At 38.5% G+C, this 26,632-nt stretch overlaps 1 protein-coding gene across 1 annotated transcript; it reads right to left on the reverse strand.

The window, feature by feature from the left end:
• Positions 1-4,087: 4,087 nt before the first annotated feature.
• Positions 4,088-26,372, reverse strand: LOC101851727 (SH3 domain-containing protein 19). The gene is made up of 17 exons (XM_013081256.2): positions 25,976-26,372; positions 23,221-23,331; positions 22,323-22,407; positions 21,430-21,638; positions 20,732-20,887; positions 19,199-19,513; positions 16,998-18,672; positions 16,397-16,650; positions 15,281-15,437; positions 14,022-14,113; positions 13,359-13,450; positions 11,784-11,906; positions 10,557-10,701; positions 8,832-9,034; positions 7,582-7,795; positions 6,416-6,489; positions 4,088-4,367 (listed from the first exon to the last, which is right to left on the reverse strand). Exons 1-17 carry the CDS (start codon positions 26,079-26,081, stop codon positions 4,251-4,253), a joined length of 4,128 nt encoding a protein of 1,375 aa, XP_012936710.1. The 5' UTR covers positions 26,082-26,372; the 3' UTR covers positions 4,088-4,250.
• Positions 26,373-26,632: the final 260 nt, after the last annotated feature.

The raw sequence follows: 26,632 nt of genomic DNA on the forward strand, positions 1-26,632 counted from the left end.
CCTCCTGCCCACCCGTCAAAAATGGGTACCTGACTTCGAGTTGGGGAAGTAAAGGCGGAGTGGAAAGGAACTGGCTACCCTACCACAATATGCCGAAGCCCCACGAAGTTGTCTCACTAAGAAGGCAATCCCCAATGTCCGGATCGGATACGGGAACAACTTTACTTTACTTACTGTTAATCAGAGTAATCAGTTTCAGTAAGAGTTTTACGGCACTTGTGACACAAATACGTCATATAAATGCCAAAGAATACAGGGCGCACCTGCCCACCACCACCAACCAACCAAAGGAACTTAAAAATTCTATTTTGCCCTGCAGGTAACTGAGAGCATAATATTATGTTGTAAGAATAATATTTCAAGACTCGCCCATAATGCCTTTCCTTCACACCATGAGTCCACATACGAGTCTTGATGAATTTATGTATTATACAATCGTATACTGGCCCTTTCAAAAACAAAGTATGCATGGCAAACCTGGGACTAACAAAACCCGCAAAAGTTTTGACATTCTTACACACAACATCGAAAATTGCTTAAGCTTACACACAGCCTACAGGAAACAACATAATATGTATGTAATAATAAAACGTTCAATAACACTTTCAAAGCGTTCAGTTTCCTCTTCAGACTCAAAGAAAATATCAAACACTAAACAGCCGAGAGGTCTAGGGTAAATACTTCAGGAGGCCACTCCATTACTCTATAGAGGGAAACAGACTTCCCTTGACGACCAAGGCTTAGGTACATGTGATACACCCACACTAAGCATTACGAAACTGCATTAAAAAAAACAACTAAAAACCTCCCTTATTACTCATAAATTGAAACGCAATGTCCAAAATCATCTAAATCAAGAATTAACCCTATCCGTACGCCCTGGGGTCATTTTGTACTCCCAGAATTGTATTCTTCACATTTTAGAATACTTCTAGTACGAAGATCTCTTTGAAACTCAAGAAATCATTTTGACAGACTGCTATGCAAAGCGCATGGATCAGATTAACGAATAAATTTCCTTTTTGGAAAGTGGTGGCACAGAGTTCCCCACATCGCATGGACACGATAGTAAAACACGACGTATGGATAGGTTAAAATTCGACCTATTTTCCATAAACAAATATCACAGCCTACTGGTGTCTGCTACGACGCTGTATCTCTCTCCGCCCAGGTTGGCCCCGACATAAACAGCCTGCCTCCTTATTGATCAAAATTATGTCAGAAGGGGCGTAAAACATCTACAGTTATTCAGATAAATACATCACAGCCTTAACATTTCATGGCATTTTCCAAAATATCAAGAAACAAGAATAGGTTGATTCCCCAGCGAATGAAATTTAATAACGATGTTCGATGTATTTCTCTGCTTCTTGACCAGCAGTTTTCAGTTTTACACTAATATTGAAATAGCAGTTCATCCATTTTGTTTGCCTCAAACCTCAGACCTCGATGTATAAATGATAAATCTAACTTTACTTCAGTGCCAATTAAATCTGAAGTACAGTAAGAGACCATCAGTACTACATTTTTGTATTCAGCCATTCAATTCTAAAGAAGGGACAATAGTTAGTTATAATTATAAATAACTCACACATGAATACAGTCTTTGCTCCGAACTTCTGTTTTCTCTGTCAAAAATCATCTCAAAACAATAACTTCACACCCTCTGGTTTTCAGGCCTCTATCAAATAATGTGTATCTGCTGATTGTAATAAATTATTTGAAACTGGGATTTTTTTTTTTTTCTTTTCATCGAGCTCAGGCTCTTTTGAAGCTGATTTCATTGGACACAAAGTTCTCTGAATTTATTTTCCACTTATAGTCTAGCATGCGTAGCGAAACACACACAGAGTAAACAGATTTTCCACTCCTGAATTTCTGCATATACATGAATATGTTTGTATTCAAGACACACGCATAGTGAAATTTATACATAACGAAAAGATTTCCCTGTCCCAAACATTTCTCTACGTGTATGCTAGACTGTACATCACTTGTCAAGGCACAGTGCAGTGGCTGTTAACAATTTTCAAGAAAGACTATTCAAGTAAACAAAGCAGCCAAAATGAGACATGTAATCTTCCAATAAAGAACTGCTATAAAAGATGAAAGAATACATATAAAAATATGTTTTAGACCAAATTTTCTGCTTAGAGTAATAATGCAAGACAAGAGAAAGAACAGGAGATCCCGCTGTATGTTTACTTCTCATGCAACATACACTTTCACTGCATGGAAGATGAAAGAATACCTAAAGACCTCCTCAATAGAGAAAAAGAGAATGAAAGGACGAAAACGGTTAGCTTGGGCAAAGACAAAAAGACGTCAGCAAAAAGGACATGCTCTCAACAGGGATCGATTTTAAAATGTGGATCAGACGGTAGAAGATCGTAGACTCAGGAAGAGAGAAGTCACAACCATTCCCAAGATGAAAGAGAAAGATGTGGCAGTGTGGGTGCAATTTTAAAAAGAAGAAACAGTAAAATTTGTCTATTTCCTAAGAAACATTGCTTTCTTGGTTTAGAATACTTCAACAGCATACAGATGACATAGTATGAAGCAGTGATTAACAGTCAGCAGAGTATCAGCAGTAAGCAACAGTGTCGGCATGAAATTGTAACATTTCAAACATTTGATCAAATTACAGTAAATTTGCTTTGTGTAGCCAAAAGACTTCAATGTCATCAATATCATTCTCTCGCTTGTCAAGTGGACAAACGCCATAAAATGTATGTCAAAGTTAAAAACTTGTAAGCTACCCTTAAGTTGAAAACATCTGTTCACAATAATATACCAGCACAAACATTGCCATTTTTTTAAAGCACTTTCAAAATTCAAATTCAATCACACTTTGGTAATGTTATGCTTTTCACATTGGTTGAAGACGTTTGCTGAGCTTAAATAAGCTTTTTATAAGGGTCCAACACATCATCGAGAGAACATGCAGATATATAAATAGAGGCTTTAGTTTGAGCTTTCAAACCCACTAGACTTTTTGCTATAGACAACAAAGGCACAATTTACATCGAAAGCTTGCACTTCTACTTTAGAAAAATGTAGAAATTTGAAAATAAAAACTGCACTGGTATAACCAACAAAAATTTAAGATTTTATTTCAACAATTCAGATAGTGTATAAATGGCAAAACATGCTGCTTTAAGAAATAATCATATAAAGATTACATTTTTTAAAAAGTGAATCAGATCTAAGGTTATGCAACACTGATGTTTTCATTGAGACAATTTATGTTATAATAAGAATACAGAGAGAGTAAAGTGCATCATAAGAAGTCAGGGAAAGCAGAAATAATTATCTGTATGATCAACTCTGCAAACACAAGATTTGAAATCACTTGTACTGGAATATGTGGTATCAAATATCTCGTGGGAAGTCAGTCATTACTCTTATTTTGGATGTACATCATTCTTTTTATCTGTGTAAAAACTATTTCTGTGTACTTTTATCAAAATTACGCTTTAAATGACAGTACAATCAACAATCATTTATTATGGAAAACAACAAGACAATAAATATCAAGTATTATTCGTTTCCTTTAAGGACTGGAATCAACATCCAATGGCATTTGGCCAAACCCAGTTCCTGAAGGGAACATGACAACAGTGAGAGAATTCAGGTAAAACGTAACAAGAGACATTCTACATTCAGGATTTGCACCAGGCTCTCTCACCTGTTCCTGATCAGCAAACAAACTCACAAGAGAAAAGAAACTACTTACCCCTGCTTCACTCTTAAAAATAGCTCACATCAGCAATACAAAACAAATCAGAAAAATCGTTAAAAAACTAGAAATATATATACTTTTAACAATAGACAATTTAGATTCCAAAACATCTTTTGAAAATTTTACCACATTATTTGAAGGAACTTGTAACAAAAGAACAACAACCCAAATCAGAAATTCTTGAGGCAGTTTGAAGAATATGTTCTAAACTTAAACCACATCATATCTTGAACTTCAGGCAGAGCAGATTTTATTCTAGTTGGGTTTTTTTACATCAGTTAAAAGGGGCAGCAAATGTAACTTGTGTTACACCACAACAAAACCTTTAGAACCCCCCCCCCCCCCCCAAAAAAAAAACTGAAGCAGGGAAAGGAAGTCATCGCAGGCAGTATTGCATAGAGACGTATCTCAAACGTTGCCGAGAATGACTTATGCCTGTACGCAATACTGCCAGCGTCATACCGGTTCAGCACAACAGCAGAGCAAGTCGTTCCGAGTGTTGGAATATTTACTGCTGAACCTCCACAAAGGCAGCTGGGAACATCCCCCTGTTTCCATCCAACTGTCCCCACCGCCACTCTCCGGCATCGTCCACAAACTCCTCCAGTTCAATGAGGTCACCCTCCTGCCACAAATAGATGACCAAAAGGAATAAAATGTGTTGAAAACATGAACTAAAAACCCTATGGCAACAATCATATATAAATAAAATACCACCAACTTCTGGGCAATGTTTAGACACTGTCACAAAACATTTTAAAATATCACGCACAAAAAAACGCACCAGTATGTACATAAACAGCCAAAAGACAATCATAGCTCCTTCAAATAGTGGGACTATTATGTAATACATTTATAATCATTCTAGATCCTCCAAATATTTTGAAGACTATGAAAAACTGGTTGGATTGTGAAAAATAATTGCATCTACAATGTTTGTATGTGTTATATATATGTATGTATTGTTACGTCTACATGTCTTAGTTTCAGTAAGTGTATTACGGCACTTGCAACACAATAAGGTCATGAAAGTGCCGAAGATTAGAGGAGTTCCAAGAGAGTAACATACACAAAAAAGGAGGAGAGATAAGGACGATAGATGTTTGACAGGAAAGAAGGAGCAAACCACACCAGAGCACCCGCCAACCACCCACGTCTACATGTCTACAATGCATGCATGTTTAATCTACAAATTATTGATAATGTACAAACAGAACACACTTAAAATAACAGATGATAAACATGATAAGACATAGCTGCCACTCAGGAATTTCAAAAAAAGGAGGAAATTTACGCGAAGACGTACGCGAGCTCTCCGAAGGCCGGAGTAAAACCAGTGAGATCCAGAGGCAATATACCGGAAAATCTACCCTACGGTTTTGGAAGGGAAAACTGTCATATTCGTTAACCATAGACAACTGAATTAAAATGTATTTGAAAAAATAAAAACAAAAAAACAAAAAAACAAAGGCACTAAATTGACTTACAAACATTTGAGTCATTTTGACACAGTTTGGACTTGCTAAAAACCCAGTGATAGTTGCCAGCTGGTGTCTCATAAAAAGATTTCTTTCACTTTAAACTTGTACATCGATGTAGAGCAGTATTGGATCAGGGAGGCAAAACCTTTGCCGCAGTACTGAGAGATTTCGGCACTCCTGTACAATTGCGGTCCCGTTTGCACTTAGTACCCCTGTAGTGTGTTTCTTATTTAGTGATCTAATTGAATTAAAATTATAGCCTAGGCTATCTAATCTAGATCTAGAATCTAGATATCTAAAATATGTGTAGACCTAGATTATATCTAGAGACAGATTATCTAGATCTAGAATCTAGATCTAGACCCACTTCCACAGCCACAATAGCCGTCATGTAAACAAACGGGACCGCAATTGTACAGGAGTGCCGCGATTTCTTTATCGCACCAAATAACAAGTGCACACAGCAAGCGGCTTGTTCAATTTTCTAATGAACTTTTCAAGTCGCACACCGTCTGCTTCTTTCTCATTCCAGCTCCTTTTATTTTTGCATTCTGCATCAATTTCTCTCAAATTCCCACCGTTTTCAATGACAACTCGGCGCGCTAATGTCCCGATGCCCGATCGTCACAGTGTTGCTCCACAACGATAAACAATGTGAAACTAGCGCTAGGTCTAGAAGAACGGAAGTAGAAAGCTTCTGGGCGGACATGCGCAAACCGCGTTTTCGTCTCTCTCCCAGTTCGGTGTTTTCCGCGGGGAAAAAAAATATTGCAATTTGCGACCGAGAGCGGTCCAGCGGAGGGAGGAAAGTAGCGGGAAAAGCTAGGTGAAGCGGAGTTTTCACTATTTAGCGGGAAAGTGGCAGCTATGATAAGAACACTTTAAAATGTAAATAAAATCCGGATCTGCCAAGAAAAGAATATCTTGTTGAAGAATTTTTCAATTCACTGTTAACAGTCAAAGAATATAAATTTTAAGCAAACACTGCTTTTAAAAATACAATAATCCTGAACAGAATGCGAAAGAGTATTGGGTATTTCATAGCATTATCATGGGAATAAATGCTTTTGCCATGACAAAATTATCAATTATGAGAAAAAAAATAGCAATTTCTGTACAATGCTTTTGATACATAATTTTTACCCATAAATGGTGACAAAAAGAAAATGCACACATCCAGTGATCAACCTACCTTGAAAGAAAGATCAGACTCTGTTGAAGCTTCAAAGGGGAAAAGGGCCAAGCCAAAGACAGGTTGATGCTCTTCTGAAAGAACAGAAAAGCCATCGGTTTGACCAAAATGTTCCATCATATATATGTGTCTGAGCTTTTAACACTGTACGTTCCATCCCAACATTTATGGTTATCCACTCACACAACGAAATTCAGAGTCCCTAGAATGAAGTTATGATCTTTTGGTGAGAGAAGTTTTTCATATTTTGGTTCAAAAATGTTTAACTCTTTGGAACAGGACCTCAGAAAAATAACAAATCCTAATACATTTAAGCGATTGCTTCAGACATATTTGTTTAAGACTAGGTTGGAGTGTGATAGCAGGTGCTGATGAGTCTTGTTTTCACTGCTGTTCTTATGACACTATAATTTTAACATATGGCTGATAAAGTTCTTCCTAATGTGGTCGAAATGGTTTCCTTGTTTATATGAAATACTTTTTCCTACGTGTATGAACCAGGAGAAGAGTCACGGAAATGGATGTACAGAAAAGTGGGAAGACATGGTGTGACAACGAGCGACTCGCCCAGGATAGGGAAAGGTGGAAAGTGTTCGTTCGTGGCCTATATCCTGATCCAGGGTGAAAAAGGCAATGATGATGATGATGATGATGATGATGATGATGACGATGATGTATGAAGTTTTACTCTCAGTAATCCTATCATCAATGTAAAGCACTCAGAGCTCATACTTGTATGGAATTGAGGCCTATATAAATGCAGTCTATTTTTATAATTATTATTATTATCATTCAGTTGGTATGAACACTATTAAGATGAGAACAATGAATGACATAATTTCCCCTGAACACTGTCAATGAATTTAACACAAATTGCAAAATACTATAACTGGTGAAAACAACTAGATTTACAAAATAAAGTAGGCTATTTTTTTGTTTTGTTTTTAATACAAAAATGTACTTTAAACCCCCCCCTAAAATTCTTTCTATAACCAAACCGAACAAAACAACACCCATAAAATTCTTTCTATAACCAAACCGAACAAAACAACACCCCCCCCCCCCAAAAACAAAAACAAAAAAACAAACCCCACATTGAAAGGCTGAATGATATTTTCACACTAATTCTTGGACAAACACTAACAAAAGAAAAAACAAAGAAATACCTTTAGTGGGTTCACTCTGCTTGCCATCAGTTTCCACCGCTTCCATAGATACGAAGGCCACGGGAAACATTCCTTCTCGCCCGTGTAGGCGACCGCTCAGCCAGTCCTCCCCAACAAACTCGAGTACTTCGATGACATCACCGGCTACAAATTCAAGGTCTCCTGGTGGGGCATCCATATAGTCGTGCACAGCAGTGCAAAATGTCAAACTGGACTGTAAAGAAGTAATTGCATACACATATAATATATTTTCGACGATAACGAACGTAACACATATTCTCATTAATTAATCAAAAACACTTTTCTTCTTTCGAAATGCTTTTTCCACATTTGATTAACCTATTCATACCATGAAAAGAGTCTTTCATTTGCTGACTTGTGAGTGGCACTTTTCAACATTCAAATCCAGGTTTTTTTGAGATTCATTTCCCACAACACAGAATACTTATAACTCAAGATATCAAATACGACTTTAATTTTAACAAACAAATATTTATGGCTGCTCAATGAACCACCCCTGCAACTACTTTTTTTTACACCCAAAAACAACAATTACTGACAGAGAAGAGCAGGAACACAGCAAGACAGCTCATCTGACTCTTCCACAAAAGGCAACGCATGAATATTTTCTCGAGACTTTCAAAACAAAATTGTATTACACTGTGCATAAGATATCGCATTCTATGGTCCTTGACTGACAGCTTCAGCAAAGATTTTATCTTTGAAAAGCTTCCCATACCAGAAAGATATTCCAAAATCTACAACGCAACCACTTTGATGAATGAGTTTTCTCCCAATTTTCTCCCCGAACTCCTGCTTCAAGATTCTTCTGATGACCTATTTCTGTTATTACATGGCCCTTTAGAACTTAAACCATTAGCTTTTACACAAGGAAAACCAAAATGAAGCGGGGAAACAAGCCCAACTTTGATATTGCAACATATTGACAGTAAAACATCTACCCTTCCAGGACCCTATACATTCATCCAAGACAGTATAACTTACATGCAAATAATACTTACAAAAAAAGAGCATCAGCAAAATGAGAGTGAAAAAATCGACTCTCTATTGAAAAGTACGCGTAAGTCTCCTCCGTACAAAAACAAATTAAATACTGGTAATAATATATATATATATATATATATATATATATTCTGGTACTAAAAATCTCTAAAGCTCTAAATAAAGTCTCTTTAAAGGAAATTCCATCTCATTTATACTGAAATAAAACAATTCATAATCATTGTCACCTGCGCCCCTGTGCTGTGGGAGCTAGATGAAAGAGTTCCAGGCTCATCCACGGGCAAGTCCTCCACAATCTCCACAAAATCCCTGGGGAAAATGCCTTGCTGTCCGCACAGTTCCCCAGTTATCCACTCCGACTGAGAGCCTGTGTAGCCCAGAATCTTAATCATGTCCCCTGTGTAGATTGTGAGGTCTCCATCTCCCTCTCCTGAAGATGTTCCCCGCAAGAAGAAAATCAGAAGCAAAAGTATGCGTAAATAGTCTTGTTTTAGTAAGCGGAGTTCATCAACACCTAAGCCCTTACCATCTAATCTACCATGAAGAGCAAAGAAGAAGAAGAAGAGTAAGTCTTTTATGGCACTTGCAACACAATAAGGTCATATAAGTGCCAAAGATTAGAGGTTTAAAAGAGAGTATCAAACACAAAACAGAAAGAGGAAAGATAATGATGACAGATGTCTGACTTTGATGGGAAAGAAGGAGCAAACCACACCACAGCACCTGCCAACCACCTACGTAAATAATCTAAAGTTATCCAAATCACCAAAATGTATAAAAGTCACTAAATCCTTACATTATCGTAATGATTTCACATTTCTAATATATCTTATTCATCGATTGAGAGAGGACAAAGAAAAAGGTGCATAAAATTTTTAAAAAACGATATAAACACACTCACACAGCCTAAAGGATCTAAAGCCAATAGTACAGTTTATGCGCATCGCCGAACTATCTGACTTTCATCAAAATTGAAGAAGAAGAGGAAGAAAAAGTTGCTCACAGGCAATGTCTTGTACATTCTAAGGAAGGACTTTCGGGTGACGATTTTTTATTTTGTCAGTTCTAGTATGAGGTATGCGGCACTTGCAACACAGATAGAAGGTCAAATAGGTGCTGAAGAATAGAGGTACTACAAGAGAGTAAAGTAAAAAAGAAAAAAAAAGGAAAGATAAACACAATAGATGTATGATACTAAATAGAAAGAAGGAGCAAACCACATCAGAGCACCCGCCAATTGACAATTTGAAAAATAATCTATGACACAACCTCTGTTATAATGGCATTGGTAAACCAACTGGTACAATGAGACATCAGAGAGTGAGACATTTCAGTTACTATTGAGTATTTTCCATTGCCTTTAATCTGAAAATCTCTCATTAAACTTCAAAGACCTGCAGCTTTCTTCTGCCATTATAACAATAATAATAATAAGGAGGAGGAGGAGGAGGAGGAGGAGGAGGAGGAGGAGGAGGAGGAGGAGAAGAAGAAGAAGAAGAAGAAGAAGAAGAAGAAGAAGAAGAAGAAGAAGAAGAAGAAGAAGAAGAAGAAGAAGAAGAAGAAGAAGAAGAAATGTAACATAGATTAATAAAAATAATAATAATAACTGTATTTTTATGTAACGACTATTCATGCTCTACAACAAGCACTATGTGCTTTACAACTATGATTACCCCAGCAGACCCCAGAACACTCAAAAACAATCCAAGCTTCCCAGAAAGTACAGAGTACAAGCTGCCAATTGCACATACTCAAACACTAACAAACTGATAAGATCTCTCACTCTCTTCAGCTGGTAGCCATTCCCACCTAGACGGAGTGAGGAAAATTCATGTAAAGTGCCTTTCTAAAGGACTCAATGTTGAGCCCCTGATGGGATTGGAACCTACAATTTCATAGTTGAGAGTCTGAGAGCCTAGCCACTAGACCACCAATGCCACCATAGTATTCACCTTCAAAGTCATAAATTGCTCTGCATCGAGGTCCAGTCAAGTGTTCGCTGTTTCCATTATAATCCTCCTCTACGAGAACAGCCTTGGAAATGGGCAATTCATCAGATATTCTCTGACAGTCAGGGGAAGACTGGTCACTGGAATCCTACAAAAAGAACACTTAAATGTTAAGTGTGCTGACAAAATGAGTTTCTCCAGAGATTTTAGCCCTACTGAAATAGATATATATAATGTCAAATTTATAGTTGGAGTTTGCAGAATCTATAAGTATGAAATGATGAAAGACATGTTATCATTATTGAACTTGGTCGAACATTTTTGGCCAATATGAGCGTGTGCCTAGGGAAAGGTCAAGTTGTTGGAAATTTTGGATATTGAAATAAGGGCATATTCTTGTAGCAATTCCAATGCTGAGCAGACTTCTGGCTGTTCAGAAAAACCCAATTTATGAGGAAGTACTCCTGGAAAACCTCCCTCATCATAATTATATGGTACAGACACCTTAAAACCAGACAGTAATCTACTTCTTCAGTAAATAGTACATCAAAGCAGAGAACAGGGAAAATGGAGAGGCTTACTGTGGCAAGGAGGGGAACACCGATGGACCAACACGGTTATGGGGACAGGTGAATAGGAAGTCATTGATACCTTATGTTCAAACTCACCACAGCTGGACATACGTAAATAATAATAAATAATAATAAATAGCATTTGTATAGCGCAAAACCACTCTCTACAGCAAGCTCTATGCGCATTACACTGTATTATTACCCCAGCAGACCACAGAATACTCAGAAACATTCTCAGCTTCCTAGGAAGCATACGTATGTGAGGCCTGCTGACAAATTGAGTTACTTCTCAGATTTTAACCCAATGGAAATAAGTATGTCAAATTTATTGGTGGAGTGTGTACAATTTATAAATATAAAATAATAAAAAACAATTTATACTTGAAGAAAATGGCATCAATTGAAAATCTACAAATTTGAGGCCAGTGTCGATTTTGGCCGATATCTCATTTCATATATCGCGAGAAATAACTCACTTTGTCAGCACGCCTCATATCATATCATACTCTACTCTGTTTGAAGGACAGTTTGTGGAGCGCATTTAACTTTTTCATGATACTTCCCTAATATTTCATTGCTAGCATGCTGTCCATAAGGCACGGACTCTATCAAGGTTCTGGAAAAATGTCTCGAGAACTTACCCTTGGCAAAACCTTACCTGAGGAGGAAGGGGGTGTATTACATCCACAAAATTTTCTGGAAAGATTCCAGACATGTTGCCAACGCGTCCCTCTAACCACTGGTCATCGATGCGGCGAAGCAGATACACGGTAGTTCCATTCTGAGGAGGAGAGACAGAGAGCAGTTCAAAGTATGAGCTGGGGGAGAACACCACTCTCAGTGAAAACAAAAGATCCAAAACAGGAAATAACCATTTACCAAATTTAAAAAAAACACATTTTAAAAAAAAAGAAAAGTTTTTTTACACCTCTTCATTGGCACAATTTAGATCCTTAAGAGGACTGGTGCCCGACCCTGCCTGTTAGGACTATTTATCAGAAGAGCAGATCAAGAATAATAATAATAATAATAATAATAATAATAATAATAATAATAATAACAATAATAATAATAATAATAGTAATAATGGAAATACAGTGCCTGAAAAATGCAGAATGAAAAACATTTACTTCAATGGGATATAAAAACAGCAGCATTTTTCTTCATGAGAACTTTCATTATCTCATAAATCTGTTGTTTAGTAAAAGGATTTTTTAACTTTGGGAGGACTTTAAATTCTTTAAGGTCTGCATCACTCCCCCATTTTGCAGAATATTTATCCTGAGCCCACAAAATGGCTCACTTGTATATATCCTTCAATTCCTATAAGTAGTCAATTAGTTGAAAATAATATTCTTCATAAACTAAGCACTCTCAGTAAACAACAAAAAGCGTGCACCGAACTTTCAGCAAACAACTGAACTACAGCCAGCAGTGGGCACACATGCACGCACGGACGCACATGCACAAACACACACACACACGCACGTACACACACACATCCACACCCACACACACATACATACGCACACACACACACGTGTATGAGTTCTAACCATGGGATGTAGTGTTGTTGTTATGCTGAGAAAATGAAAACATTGGGAGCATTAGAGGCCAAAGTTCGCCTTGATGTTTCTCCCTCCAAGTAGGTCAATGCTTGATCACAGGGAGGTAATGTTATGCAGAGTCCCTGAGACTCCATTCCACCACCCCCCACCACCCCCAGCCAGGAGATTCTCGACTTGAAGGGAAAGTAGCTCTTGGTGAGATGGTGTGAGCTGAGCTTCTGTACTCAGCACGCTTTGGTCCAACCAGGTGTTGTGACGAGAATAAACAATTGTTAATTTGTGGCAAAAACAATTGAAGAGCACAGGGGGAAAATGGACACAGTCACAAACTGAAAATCGTGAGGGTATCAATTTTGAACGTTTGTTGGCTCATAACTGTATTTCTGTTCAACTGTTTGTTGATTATTGCTGTTTGATTTCCCATTTAACAAACATAACAATAAACCACCATTCAAACAAATATGAAGATACGAGTCCACAATTGACGCCCTCACAATTTCCAGTTTGTGACTCTATCCGTTTTTCCCCATGTGCTCTTCAATAGCTGTTAGAGAAAAAGGTTAGTATTCATATATAGGACAATTCAGTTCCGCAAGCTTAGGTTGCTACTAGGTGGAGTTTGCCTTTTATCTGGGTAGCTGTTAAGTGGACACCATTGTACTCACCGTAAAGGACAATTCATCAGACTGTGAAGCTGTGTAGTCGTACAGTGCAATGCCATGTGGCTGATCTGGTGGATCTTTCGTCTCAAGAGAATCTGGAATTACACCATTAAGAAGATATGAAATTCATCTCAGAAAGTCTGAATATGTTTTGACCTTTTATCCACTCTTTTCCAAGTCTTTACAGACAACAAGTCTTTACTGCACTAGTCCTAAGACTTTGATAATTGTTAACTCCAATTACGCTATAAGAAATGAGAAAGTTAAGCAAAAGCAAACCCCCCCCCCCGAAAATGAAGATCACCGATTTGTTTCATCTAGTCTCTATTTAGGAATATAAAAAATGCCGTTTGAGTTATTTCTTTCATTTTGAGGTCGATCTTGACATCACTCTTCCATCTTCTACAAATTCTTCTCATATCCTAAAGATTAGCTCAGCAGAACCCAGGTGTCTCTTGAAAATGTTTTTACACCTTAGAGAAGATCTGCTTTATGTTTGTTTTAGTTATAGCGGTCTCTTGGTATCCTATCACCCCTCATGATGTCGAGATATAAATTATACAAAAGATCCATGAATATTAATTTTTGGGGGAAGAGCCAAATTAGTGCGTTTAACATATAACAGTTACATCGTCATCTTCATCCCTATAATGTAATGGAAACTACCTCGAGAATTTCCTTCGGGTTTCCGCATAGCAGGGGGTCTTATTGGCTGCGGGCGTGGTGGAGGTTTTCCTTTGCTCTCTACATTTGGAGAACTGAAAAACACAAAAGTACATCCAAAATTTCAAAAGTTAAGACACTAAATTCAGGATGCCAGCAGAGTGCTGTCCTAAAACTTAAGTGAAATACAATAATTGTAAACTCTAGAGGGTCCACAATTTACATTTACGGAAAGAAAAACAAAATTGTTATGTTCCTAGAGAAGGATTTTAAAAAATTCTGGCACCCCTTTATGGTGGTTCTAACAGAGTGAAGCATTTGCAAGATTCATTATTGTATTCTTTCTGATATTTGAAACCATCCTCTTTGTGTGAGTTTTGAACTGCATAACAAACCAAAGATGGATATCTTACGCACTGTATCAAGGAACTGGCTCTGGACAAAAGCTTAATATTACTTAATTGATTACACAAAAATGACTCAAAACATATTGTTTTAAATCAAAATGTGTTCTGGCATAGGTAAACATATTATAAACAGTTTGGTGAAGTTTCATATCTATAACTTTACTAGAAGCAGAGTTATTGATATCAAAGTGACCCATGTCTCGCAGAGTCAGAAAGCAGTCATAGTCAGCTCCGGTTCAGGAGCAGTGAAAATCAAGTGTGAGGTCGGTCCCCTAGGTGTTAACTGGAACATTACCTGATCCTATAGCATATCCTTGGAACATTTTCTTAACTGAAGCTTGTACTTCTTCGTTCAGAATTGGTAGTCTGTTTCCTTCTTTCTTTATTACAGGTTTTTCTCCTTCATTATCTTAAAAAAGTTTTACATACGCCGACAATTTGTTTTAAACTTTTCCTTTGTTCACTAAAAATATCAACATCCTTTTGATCTTATGTGACCTGTATTTGAGCATCTTTTCTTCTTACCTACTTCTGGGGAAAAATACCCCTTCAACTTAAGCCGCCTCCGCTTTGTTCAACATCAACTACTGGTATGTTGACTAAAGACTAGAAACTATGACTTCTGATATTTTCAACAGCTACTGAGAGTAGCCTTAGCGAAGTCAAATCTCATTATTTATTTATCCCTTTTATTCACGATGACGTTCAAAGCTAAAGTCATGTCTGTAGCAAAACAAAGAAAAATCTCCATAATGCTATTCTGTATGAAAGTCGAATAAGAACTTATTCTATTCTCGAAAGAGAAGTTGCCTGATCAACTACATCTAAAGGAGTCTTGGCCGTTTCATTCTTCACCTTTCACTCTGTGAACTTGAGCTATGAGATCGTTGTTTCCCAGACACTGCAGACTTTAGTCCAGTGTTCACCGGAGGAGGAGGTCGGGATGGCAGCTCACTTGGTCTAGAGGGCGGCTTACTTGGTCGTGACTGATGGTGATCTGTATCAGAGAATACTGAATAAAGGTAGAAACATGATAACATTTTTAATAAGCCCAGTAAAAAAGCAAAAATATACATAAGTGCAAATAAATTGAGATTTCTCAGGATAACTCCCATTTTATGCAAGCATAAATAAAGTAATGCAAATACATTTTTTTTAAAAACAAGCTGAAAGTTTGAAATAGGGTGGTTAGACATAATACTCACAGCATGATGAATTGCCTTCAGTAGGACTCCTGATAGTTAACAGAAAAGAAAAAGAGAAAGGCTATTTGCAAGGCTTTAATTTTAATTTTTTTTTAAAGCGTTTTAGGCCACACGTAACGCAATCGGTTGTTTAAGTACCAAAGATTACAGGCGTTACAAGAGAGTAAAAAGGAGGAGAGATAAGGACGATAGATGTTTGATAGGAAGGAAGAAACAAACCACACCATAGCACCCATCAACCACTTAATATCTGCAATGCAACAATGGAAAGGGTATTAAAAAAAGCAAGAAAGAACATCTGACCACTTTCAATACGTTCTTTTGGCATACATAAATTGTGTACTGACGACAGCTTTATACACCACTGTGTAGATAGAAAAAAATTCAGTACCAGTGCTTCAACTACGGAGTTTTGAGTTCGAGTAAAGAGAGGCACATTGGCAAAACACCAGTCTCATATTATTGCAGGAAAGAAGCAAGATAGATAGACAGAAACAATCGAGAGAAAGAAAAGAAGCAGGACCCACCAGTGGTGCCCTCCAACCACCTGTTTCAACAATTGAAACTTGGGACATCTGTCTTGAGAGGATCAAAACATGTTAATTTTGTAATCTTGTTTCCATTTCATGTCTCCCATTTTGACTGAAAGAGAAGAAGGCCAAGAAGAAAGAAAAAAAAAAAGCCAGCATCTCAAACTGAACTGCAAAGCTGCACTTTCAAATGATTTACATTTGTGAGAACGGAACAGAAAGTAACAAAAAAATACCTTCAACTTTGTCTTTGAAATCACCATGTGAGTTGTGCAGAGAAGCAAGCTGCTCTCCTGTGCTGCCAGCTACAGCTGGTGTAGCATCCGTTGTAAGATTGTGCAAAGTTTGACCACTGGGAGATACGTCTGAGTGTTCGTTAGACTGAGACGGTGGTTGCTCATCACTTGGATGAGCTGGGACTTCAGCCTCGCTAGTCAACGTTGGGGGAGGAGGCCGCAGAGCTGGTGGTCCAGGTCTTGTTGGTGGAGTTCTGGTTGGGGGGGGGGGGGGGGGGGGGGGGGGGGGGGGGAGCGATAGGACGGAAAATAATGAGGTCAGTTTTAGTTTTAGTGAGAGTTTTATGGCGCTTGCAACACAATAAGGTCATATAAGGGCTGAAGATTAGAGGTGTTACAAGAGAGTAACAAACACAGAAAAGAAGGAGAGAAAAGGACGATAGGTGCTTGATAGAAAAGAAGAAGCAAACCAAACCATAGCACCCACCAACCACCCTCAAAACACCTTTAAAAAGAAGATTAAGAAACAAAAAAGACACACATAAGTAAAGAGCACAAGCAAATATGGGAAACTTTGACACAACAACTGACAAAAACTTACTTTTTCAAGCTCTTTTTCTCTTCACTGAGTGATGCTGTTGGTGTGGAGGCCGATTCTGAAGCTGCATCATTTTGTCTAGAGATGACGGCCTCATTGTCTTGAGAAGACTGTAATTTTTTTGGCAACCCAATGAAAGTAACTGGTCGCTTCACCGGAACAGGGGGAGCATCAGACTTTGAACCATCCGACCCTATCGAGGCAGGAGCTTCTTTAACATCTGTTTTGGCAGGAGTCTCTGGTGGGAGCTCCGGTGGACGTGATGGCGCCCCAATAATTGTAACAGGTCTCTTCGATGGCAATCTGGGGGCAGTGGGCTGAGGACGGCGCATCTCTGGTTCATCCTGCTTGGCATTCTGTTCAAACTTGGCAAGCAGGCTTCCAGACAGGTGATGAGGTTTGACCGGATCTGGTGACAAAGCCTCGTCGGGTTTCTGGGTCTGGTCTGATTCTATGACATGACTTTCGGCAGTCGGTTCAGAGACAACTCTGTCCTGGTTAGTATCACGAGGGCTGGCTCCAGAGAGGCTACTGCTGTCAGAAGCAGAAGATGAGAGAGGAGAAGCTGATGAAGACGTTTCACCGGGACTTGTACTGCTTGGCATGTCCGCAGGGCCTCCCACTGGTCCCGATGGTGTCAGGGCAGGTTTAGGTTTGGGCTTCGGTTTTGGCTTAGGTTTTGGTTTAGGTTTACTTGTCCGACGTTGGTCCGAGTCTGCATGATTGGAATTCCCACTATTTCCTTTATTTCTTTTCTCCGCAATCACAGGATCACTTTGCTCTTTGTTGACATCTTCATCAGGACGAGCCACTGTTGACCTCAATTTGACCTTGAAGGGAAATTGTGAATCGGACTCACCGTCATCTGTCTTATGTATTGTAGCTGGTGAAGGTTTCCTCGCTTTATTGATAGTAGCATAAACAGGTTCAGGATCATGGAAAGGTTCTGAAAGTACTGCTTTTGTCTCTTCTGTCGGGTTAGGATTTAATGCACCCTTATCAACACTTTTTTGACTATCAGCAAGTGTTGAGGGGTCAGTACTCAAAGACTCATCTGAAACATTATGTCCTGACATTTCAGTCTCAGTGTCCCCAATTGTCGCGTAGACATCTTCAGGGCTTTCAACGGACGCCACTGCTGAAGGCGACACACTCTGTGGTGTAGAAGGTCTTGGTGATTTATTAACAGTGGGGGGTCGTGGCGGCGGTGGTGGCGGTGCGGCAAGGCCAGATGGGACTGGAGGAGTGGGGCGAGGTGGGGGACTCTTCAACATGTTGGGTGACACAGGGCTCCTGGGAGAGCGACTAGACTCTGAACTTACGGTATGAATGCTGGGTTTCTCCATACTTAACACTGAGTCATGAGGATGGCTGTCTCGAGGCGAAGCTTTCGGTTCTTCATGGCTCTCTCGAGTCACTTTCTCCTGGTGTCTGGGCGAAGGGCTGGGTCGGGGCGACGGGACAGGAGAAATTTTCTTCTCTACATCAGTTGATTCCTCCAGTGGCTTTGACTCAGAGGTGGAGATCATGGCACTTCTTGGTCGAGGTCTTGGGTTTGTAGGTCGGGACGGCAACGGACCAGAAGGAACATGTGGGGGTGGAGGAACCAGGGGAAGAGGCCGAGCTGGAGGAGATGGTGAAGTTCTCTCTTCTGTGTTTTCACCTCCTGTCACAGCACCTTGTGGGAATTGAAAGAGGAGAAAAAATGAAAGGGCCATTCTAAATATCGATTCACCTTTCAAAATGGATAACAGTTTAAAAGCAACATTAAAATCAATAGCCAGCTGAAGTTGTGTCAACAAGTTTGAGTAAGATTAAATTCTGAGGAGACAAAGGACAGAAAAGAGGACATATTTCTTGAAACAACTTCTACATCTTCATACATGGAAGAGACAATGTACTTTTAGAACACAATAAATATATAAGAAAAATATGTGGCTGAACAAATACTTAGTCTTGAAACCGGTACCCTCTACTTCTGGATTAGGTAGAAACTTTTCATGATAAAGTAGAAAACCATCAGTAGAATCACCCTTACCTCACAGAAGTAGAGACAAAATGCCACAAGTCCTTCAGCAGAAAACTGCAATATCATTGTCCAAATCTTTTTTTTTAAAATTCGCACTCCTCTGTAATCATCCCTACATATATATCATATATTTTAAAAAATAAGACAAAACAGCCTGCATCTACAGAAAACGTACTTAGCTCTGATTCACTCTTTTCTGGTGACAGGAACTTTGACTTTGGCCGAATGATAGTTGGCCTCACTGGCCGAGCAGGTCTGGCAGGATCTGAGCTAGGAACGTCCCCAGAAACAATTTCCTTCAGATCAAGGAGAGCGGACCCCGAGCCATCACTAGAGCTGGTGTTCCTTTGTGACATGATAGAGTTTATGACGTGCCCCTCATCAATATTTATCTGAGTCCGCCCCACCATCGAAGGTCTAAATGGCTTTGGAGGAGGCGCTTCTGCAGAAGCTGCATTCACATCTGCCTCTGTCTTTGAATCTGATGTGACTGTGGAAGACACAACATTCACATTAAACGCCACGAAGTACAATCTAGATAAAAAGACACTTTCGGTTTCAACTCTTTTTAAAAATTTACATTTCCAAAGAATAAGACTAAGAATACACTTCACGAATGTTTCATTCTCAACACCATGTGTACATTATTTGGAAATCCTAAGTACAGTCAAACCTCATTATAACACCACCCTTGGAACAGGCATGAGGTTGGCGAAACAGCGTGGCAGGCGGTTCAATGGGGGGTTTCTTCGTTGTGTAGCCCCGACTGCTCAACGTTAAGGAACATGATTCTGCTGTGTGATCTAGGTTTGAAAAATGTCTTTTTCTTGGAGATATACATATGTACATGCACATGTATTTAGAGCAGAGAGTCTTCTCATCCTCTTTCTCTCCTTTTTCTATGTCTTTCTGAAGGGAGAAAGATTACCAAGCAGCCAACCAGTGGGTGTTGTGTACCGTGTGCGGTACAACAAGGTTTGCCAGTACGTTTAACATGTTCTAGTCAGTTTTTCACATAAAGCTGCCACAAACTTTCTTTAAAAAAAAAAAAGATGTCTGTGCACTAGTTCCCAGCCTTGCAGTCAACACAGCTTAAAAGCCAAACCTCTAGTTTTCATAAAAATATTAGAAATTCATTAAAACTTTTGTAACAGATAACATCTTTCCGAGGGTAAGTGCAACGAGCACTAAGTTGAAACAACAAATGTTGTCAGTAACTCTCGAAATTACACAAGGAATGAAAAGTTCAAAAACGTAACAGAAAGAAATTACAGGCTGTTGAGAACACCATCTAACTTTAACAGGTGAATTACAAGTCCAAAGTGAAACCATCTTTTAAAAAATATTTTAGACTTTATAAGGACCCTAAACCAAAAAGAGGTAAAAGATAACAGTAAAATATAACCACAAATATTAGAGAGAAAGAGAGGGAAATACGGAGAGGGAGGGAGAGAGGGAGGGAGAGAAGGAGAGAGAGAGAGAGAAACAGAGAGAGAGAGAGAGAAAGAGAGAGAGAGAGAGAGAGAGAGAGAGAGAGAGAGAGAGAGAGAGAGAGAAAGCACTTTTTTAGAGAAAATGTGTTGTATAAGTGAGATTTTAAAAATTATTCTTACTATTTTTTACACAAATAGAAGGGCTTGTCTGTTAAAAAAAACTTTCAACAGTGTCCAGTTTTCCGCAGGAGAAAGATTACGAAATAAGTCAGTACCTTGCTTGGGAACAGATGGTGGTGGTCTAATGATTGTAGGTCTCTTCGGTTTCAATGGCAAGGGAGGCAGTTCCTCCTTGGATTGTTGATCAACCTTCTCTGACATTTCAAAAGATTTTGTAACTAATGCTGCTACTTGAGAAGCCGGCATGGACACTGAAATGAACAGATTAAAACACTGAAGCGGATAAAATCAAGGAAACGGGTACTTCAATAAATGGCGGTGAAAAAAGATGGTGACTAGAGATGAGCAATAAACGGGACTTATGTCAAAATAGGAAAAAACAACTCTTACTAAACATTCTAGGAACAGAACATCCATAGAACAATATAACCGTTACATTACATATGACAGTTGGAAACTAGACCGAAAATTTTTTAAGACTTCATTACAGTCAAATAAGAGACAATACCAAAAGAATTTTCCTTTCAAACTCTCATGTTATGATATACATGAAATCATAACAACTATGCGTACACAATTTGACGAGGGCAAATAGTAAGTTGGAAGACATGTAATAACACCAAGCGGCTAACCCAGGATCGGGAAAAGTAGAAAGTGTTTGTTCGTGGCCTATATCCTGATCCAGGGTGAGAAAGGCAATGATGATGATGATGAAATAGCATGTGCAGTGACAGTCACACCCCCCCACCCCCCCTAATAAGAAAAAAGAAACCAAGAAAAAAAGCCTACTTACTGGGTCGTGAAGGCTTTGAACCTTTTGGTCTGAGCGGCACGCTAGGACCAGGTGGTGAGAATGCTGTTGACTCACTGCCAGCAGAACATGTCCCTGATTCCAAGGCTGGTGAGTTTGGGCTCAGTTCACGTGACCTGAGGCCTCCTTTGATATCTCGAAATCCCATCTCGCTCATGGGTCTGGCATCCAAAATGGTAATTTCAATTTTCCTGAGAAGAGAAAGGACTTGACTCATAAAATAAATAATCACTCACAACACATCAAAATCGTCTTCCTTTACTTTAAGGCAATCTACATTGTATTGTATGTGTTTTTAATTAGAGTTTTGCATTAAAGAGCCGAAGATTTGAGGGGTTACTAGAAGGAGAGACAAGAAAGATAGATGTTTGATGAGTAACAAGGAGCAAACCACACCAGAGCATCTACCAACCACCAAAACAAAAGAGAAGGTGAGATTGTAAGTGATAAAGAAAAAAAAAGCTCCCTACTTTATTTTCCTAACATGAGCTTATATGATGAAACTCAGACTGCTACTCTCCTTTTCTGAAAAGGTTGCAAAGTCACACTGCTAGAATCAACGGAGAGAAATTCTTTAGATACTTATGTTTGATGGAAATTTTTCAACCTCACACATTTACTCTGCCATACATATACATCAATTCAAAATCAAACTGGGCTTTCAAAAGATAAATGGTTACTCCAGTTTCAATGCTCATCATACTATATCAGTATGGAATTTGGGAGTCATAATGATATTTACAAAGAAAGGCACAATGTCAATGACATCCCTAGTATGATAGAAAAGAGGAAACAGAACCTAAAATAGAGAAGAAAAAAATTTCAAAATCATTTCAAAGAGACAATGCGTTCTAGCGATCACAGCATTAACATACTTTTTTCCAGCTCCAGGCTTCGCCTTTACTGATGAACTGGATCCATTTGCAGCACCAATAATGCTTGGCGGTCTCTTTGGAAGGTCTGAAAAAAAATGACACAATGTGGTTGTACAAGTCTGAAGACAAAACAACACAAATTTAGAAGTAGTGCAAGGCAGTTTGATGAGTTTTGGGTGAAAATGAAAATAGAAACAAACACTATTTGCTCTCTCATGTCTTGGGTCTTTACCAGCTTAGTTTCTTTCGGAGGGCATAAAAAGCCCTTCCTGTGGCACTGACAGCTAAGTTGTTTAGGTACTCCTTTCAAATATTTAATTTAATTATCCTTATCTGAACTGGGTTACTGGGGAGAAATGGGCCACTATCTTTTTATTCCTGTATGGTTAGGTACTTATTGCAGGGTCACACTAACAAGGGCTTTAGGGCTTTTAGATGACATGGTATGAAGAAATTCATTGAAGTAGAGCTACCTCCTTGTCCGTATCTTTCTGTTCCACACAGAGAGCATAATATAAAGTGAACACGGAGTTTGTGAAGACATGGATGGTTGTTACAATTGGTGGGATTTTTTAAAAAGTACTGTTGATGTCATTGACTGTGTTGTTGATCTGTTGTCTGAGAGTTTCAGTTTAGTGACTGTGCTTCAAAAGATGGTGGGAGGATGTTTACCATATGCCACAATAGGATCTTTAAAAGAATTCAGTACAAATAACAAATCAAATAATGAAATGTTGACATGAACAAACTAAGAAACTTAACTACAGATATTTCAACAATATTAGATTGATGTCTGAAAAAAAAGAAAAATAATATATTCAAAGAGCATTTTTTTCAAATCTAACTATAAATACACTTAGATCCCAGACAAGATGCAACCAGTATTTGTTAGGGGTACCTGTTTTTTTAGCCATTTCTGGAAGGGAAGAAATGACAGCTTCGGCTGGGCTAGACCTGGGAGTTGCGGGAGCAGACCGGGCGGGAACTGGCCGAGGTGGTGGCGCTGGACCTTCAAAACAAAATTATAAGAAAGTACTTGAATAATAATATGTAAAAACAGAAAATCCAACCTACCATCACTCCTGAAAGATAAATGATTCTCTTTGATTAAATAAAGTTGACACTTCTGGCTCTGTGATCTCCTAAAAAATAAAAATGGCATATTGGAAATCAAAAATGGAAAATTAAAAAACAAACGAAAGTTGCACTAGAATAATACGTGAGGCATCGTGGTAGAATCAGGTGCTCTTCAAAATAAAGAAATCGTATAAACTGGCATTGCTCTGTCCATTTGGCAATTTTTATCGAATTTTTGTTTTTTCACTCAACACCTTAAAAGACCATTTAAAAACACATTTCTGTGTCAATTTTATAGAACAATGTTGATTTAAGGCTCAAAAATGTAAATTGCAGTTTCAAAGGACTCTCAAGCTTTGGAAGTCAACCAACTTTGGCGGTCATTTTTTCGCTTAAATTTTACCTCTGAAACCTGGTGACCCCTACGTCCTTCAATTGCAAATATCTACACTTCTATTCATGATATATGAGTATTTGTTTCATCATAAGCAAGACAAATGAACAACCTTTAAAATTATACCAATAACTCCACACGTAAAAAAATTGACGAGCGTCTGATTCCACCGCGTCATGACATGTCAATTCTGTCGTCATATACTTGCAGCCGAGGGTAAAAAAAGCACTCCAACTCAAGTGTATTTTTAAGTTTAAGTTGAACTCAACATAACCGTGGACTTTTAGTTCCAATAAATGCAAAGAGGAAGTGCTGGGAACCTAGAAATAGCTCAGCGTAACCAAAAATAGATTCAAGTAACTTCAACACAAGTGGAATCCACTGTACTCTTTTTATGTTATCAATTTGGATGGAATCATGAATGAACTCTTCATTTCTCTTGTGATGTTATTGTATCTAGAACAATCTAGACTGGTAATTCAATCAGTGTGAAGTCAGGTCATGCAGTTACTCTGAGACAAGCTGAGCCTCTGGTTACAGTATTTTAAAAATCCAATATTCCATTAGAGCTCAAGAATTAAGACTGCAGATAATCCCTTTCTTTGAAGTCACGTGAATTTGTCCATTGAAGTCTATAAAATTTGGGTCCATCAGGCATGCACAAAAAAAAGAAGAACCTATTATAACTCTATAAACATTTATTTTATAATATATATATTATTTTATATATATTTAATATTTTGTCAGTATAAAATCTCCCAAAATCAACATACAATAAAATGTATGCTTTGAAAAAAAAGCACCACAAAACTTTTTAAAAAAGTTTTCATCAGAGGAGGCGAGATAAAAATTCAGCACAGGACAAGTGTTAAAAATCACACTAACTTTGCGCTGTTGAACTGAAAAGAAAATGAAGAGGCTAGCCGCAGCCTGCCTGTCTAGCTGTCCGTAAGTGCGGCTAACCTGCCAGTCTAGACGTACTTAGGTTACGCCCTATTGACTAAAAACCTGTTGAGTACACAGGTCTCATTAGATCTAGTAAATTAATTATTCAGGTTTAAAATACATGCATGTCTGTAAGGCACCTTTTGTTTCGTCTGAAATACTTCAAATACTTAAGGTATTGCAATTATTGCAAACTAAAATTTCATTTACAATTTGTCAACCATCATTATCAAGTACGGCTACCCTAGCTGTCTAGCCGTACTTAGCCTAGTAGAGTTGAGTACACAGGTCTGATTAGTAATTATATAAATTCAAGTTCAAAATACATGATGTATCGTCAGAAAGGCACCTTTTTGTTTCATCACCAATACAAACTTTAACTTTAGGAGTTGCAAACTAAAAATTTATTAACAATTCAGTTTGCCTATTTTTTGCTGTTTGTCAGTCTAGCCATCATTATTAGTACGGCTAGCCTAGTGAATATAGTGTTTTCAGCTGAGGTAAACTCCCTCGTACGCTTTAGTGTATGGAAGCAAGAGCTGGTCTCTAAACAAAGACACAGAGAGAAGACTGGAGGCCGCTGAAAGGAGAATACACTCAGAATCTCATGGACAGAGAGGAAAACAAACAAAGAAGAGCTCCACACGGCAGGTTATTTAAGATCTAATATAGTGTAAAGCGCATAGAGCCTGCTGCTGAGCGGGGATATGCGCTATACAAATGCTATCTATTATTATTATCTATAATCAGAACCATCAGAAAAAGACAATTGAGATTCTTTGGCCACGTAAATAGATCAAATGGACTAGAGACGGAAACTGCTGCTTAGTGGAAGGAAGGGGTAGGCTACCCATCAAGTTCTGCTTCAGACCAGACACTTCCTTGTGAAGTGAAGGGAGAAGGAACAAGTGTAATTGTCAACAAAAAGTGAAGTGCAGCCATCTGTAGTGGTCAGGTCTAGCCACACTGTGGTACCTGTACAGGTAACAAAGTGTAACAAACAAAGAGTGAAGAAAGATCACAATAACAAACAAGTCTAATAAGCTAGAAGTTAGAGAGAAGGCTTTTGTCTTTGAAAAGTAAAACTTGTAAAACTGCAAACCCTTTCATAACTTTTCTACGTCTAAGTTCTGCAACCATCCTTGGCTACTCTCAACTCTCAGGAAAACTAGACTCTAATTCTAATGGAAATTGCATGCTCCTGGGGGGGGAATCCCAAGCTACAGTAAACTAATACCTGTCAGGACTGGTGCAGCTGCTCGTATTATTGTAGCTCGTTTAGGCTTGAGAGGAAGTGGGACACCTCCCACTCTCACATTCTGGTGGCCAGCATTATCAGCCATGACTTATAAAACTGCAGACAAACGATCCACGGACGGGATATTTGTATAAACTTGTACAGGGAAAGATCACTTCTAATCTATTTCATTAAAGTTAAAGGAAAACATCCTTGAGATCCACTGTTGTATTTATGAGCTCACAGGACGATGGCACAGTCAAGAAATCTCTTGTCACAGGCAACCATTCACGGGACATCACTCAGCTCAGATAAAGGCTAAATCAAAATAAAGGTAGCTTTCTGGTAGATCGAGCAGTTTAAATAAAGTTTATTTATGAATGGGGCGGTGAAAGATCTAATTTGGGCTCTCCTAAATGCACGTAAAATGGGCATAACTTGTTAAATTCCCCGGAAAACACAGCTCGAACAAAGATTTAAACGAGTAGAGCTTGCTTTATTCCGTTCCCTTTAGAAAAATCCTTTTGTAAAGTGTCCCCGGGAATGTCAATAGCGTACTCATTATTTTTCCCAAAGGAATGCATAGCCCACAGAATTCTACAGAATTCTGTGGCATAGCCTCAAATTAGCCTGCTTTTCAGAGGTCGAAGAAATTCC

The sequence above is a fragment of the Aplysia californica genome, unplaced genomic scaffold, assembly GCF_000002075.1.
Source record: "Aplysia californica isolate F4 #8 unplaced genomic scaffold, AplCal3.0 scaffold00122, whole genome shotgun sequence".
In the NCBI taxonomy this organism is placed as follows: Eukaryota; Metazoa; Mollusca; class Gastropoda; order Aplysiida; family Aplysiidae; genus Aplysia; species Aplysia californica.

Bases quoted from the DNA above. Each gene is read 5' to 3' on its own strand.
- LOC101851727 (XM_013081256.2), bottom strand. From the start codon at position 26,081: ATGGCTGATAATGCTGGCCACCAGAATGTGAGAGTGGGAGGTGTCCCA. The intron at 22,408-23,220 runs GTACCCCTAACA...ATTTTTTTTCAG, and splicing joins AGAAATGGCTAAAAAAACAG to ACCTTCCAAAGAGACCGCCA. The intron at 13,451-14,021 runs GTAGTTTCCATT...GTGTAATTCCAG, and splicing joins ACCCGAAGGAAATTCTCGAG to ATTCTCTTGAGACGAAAGAT.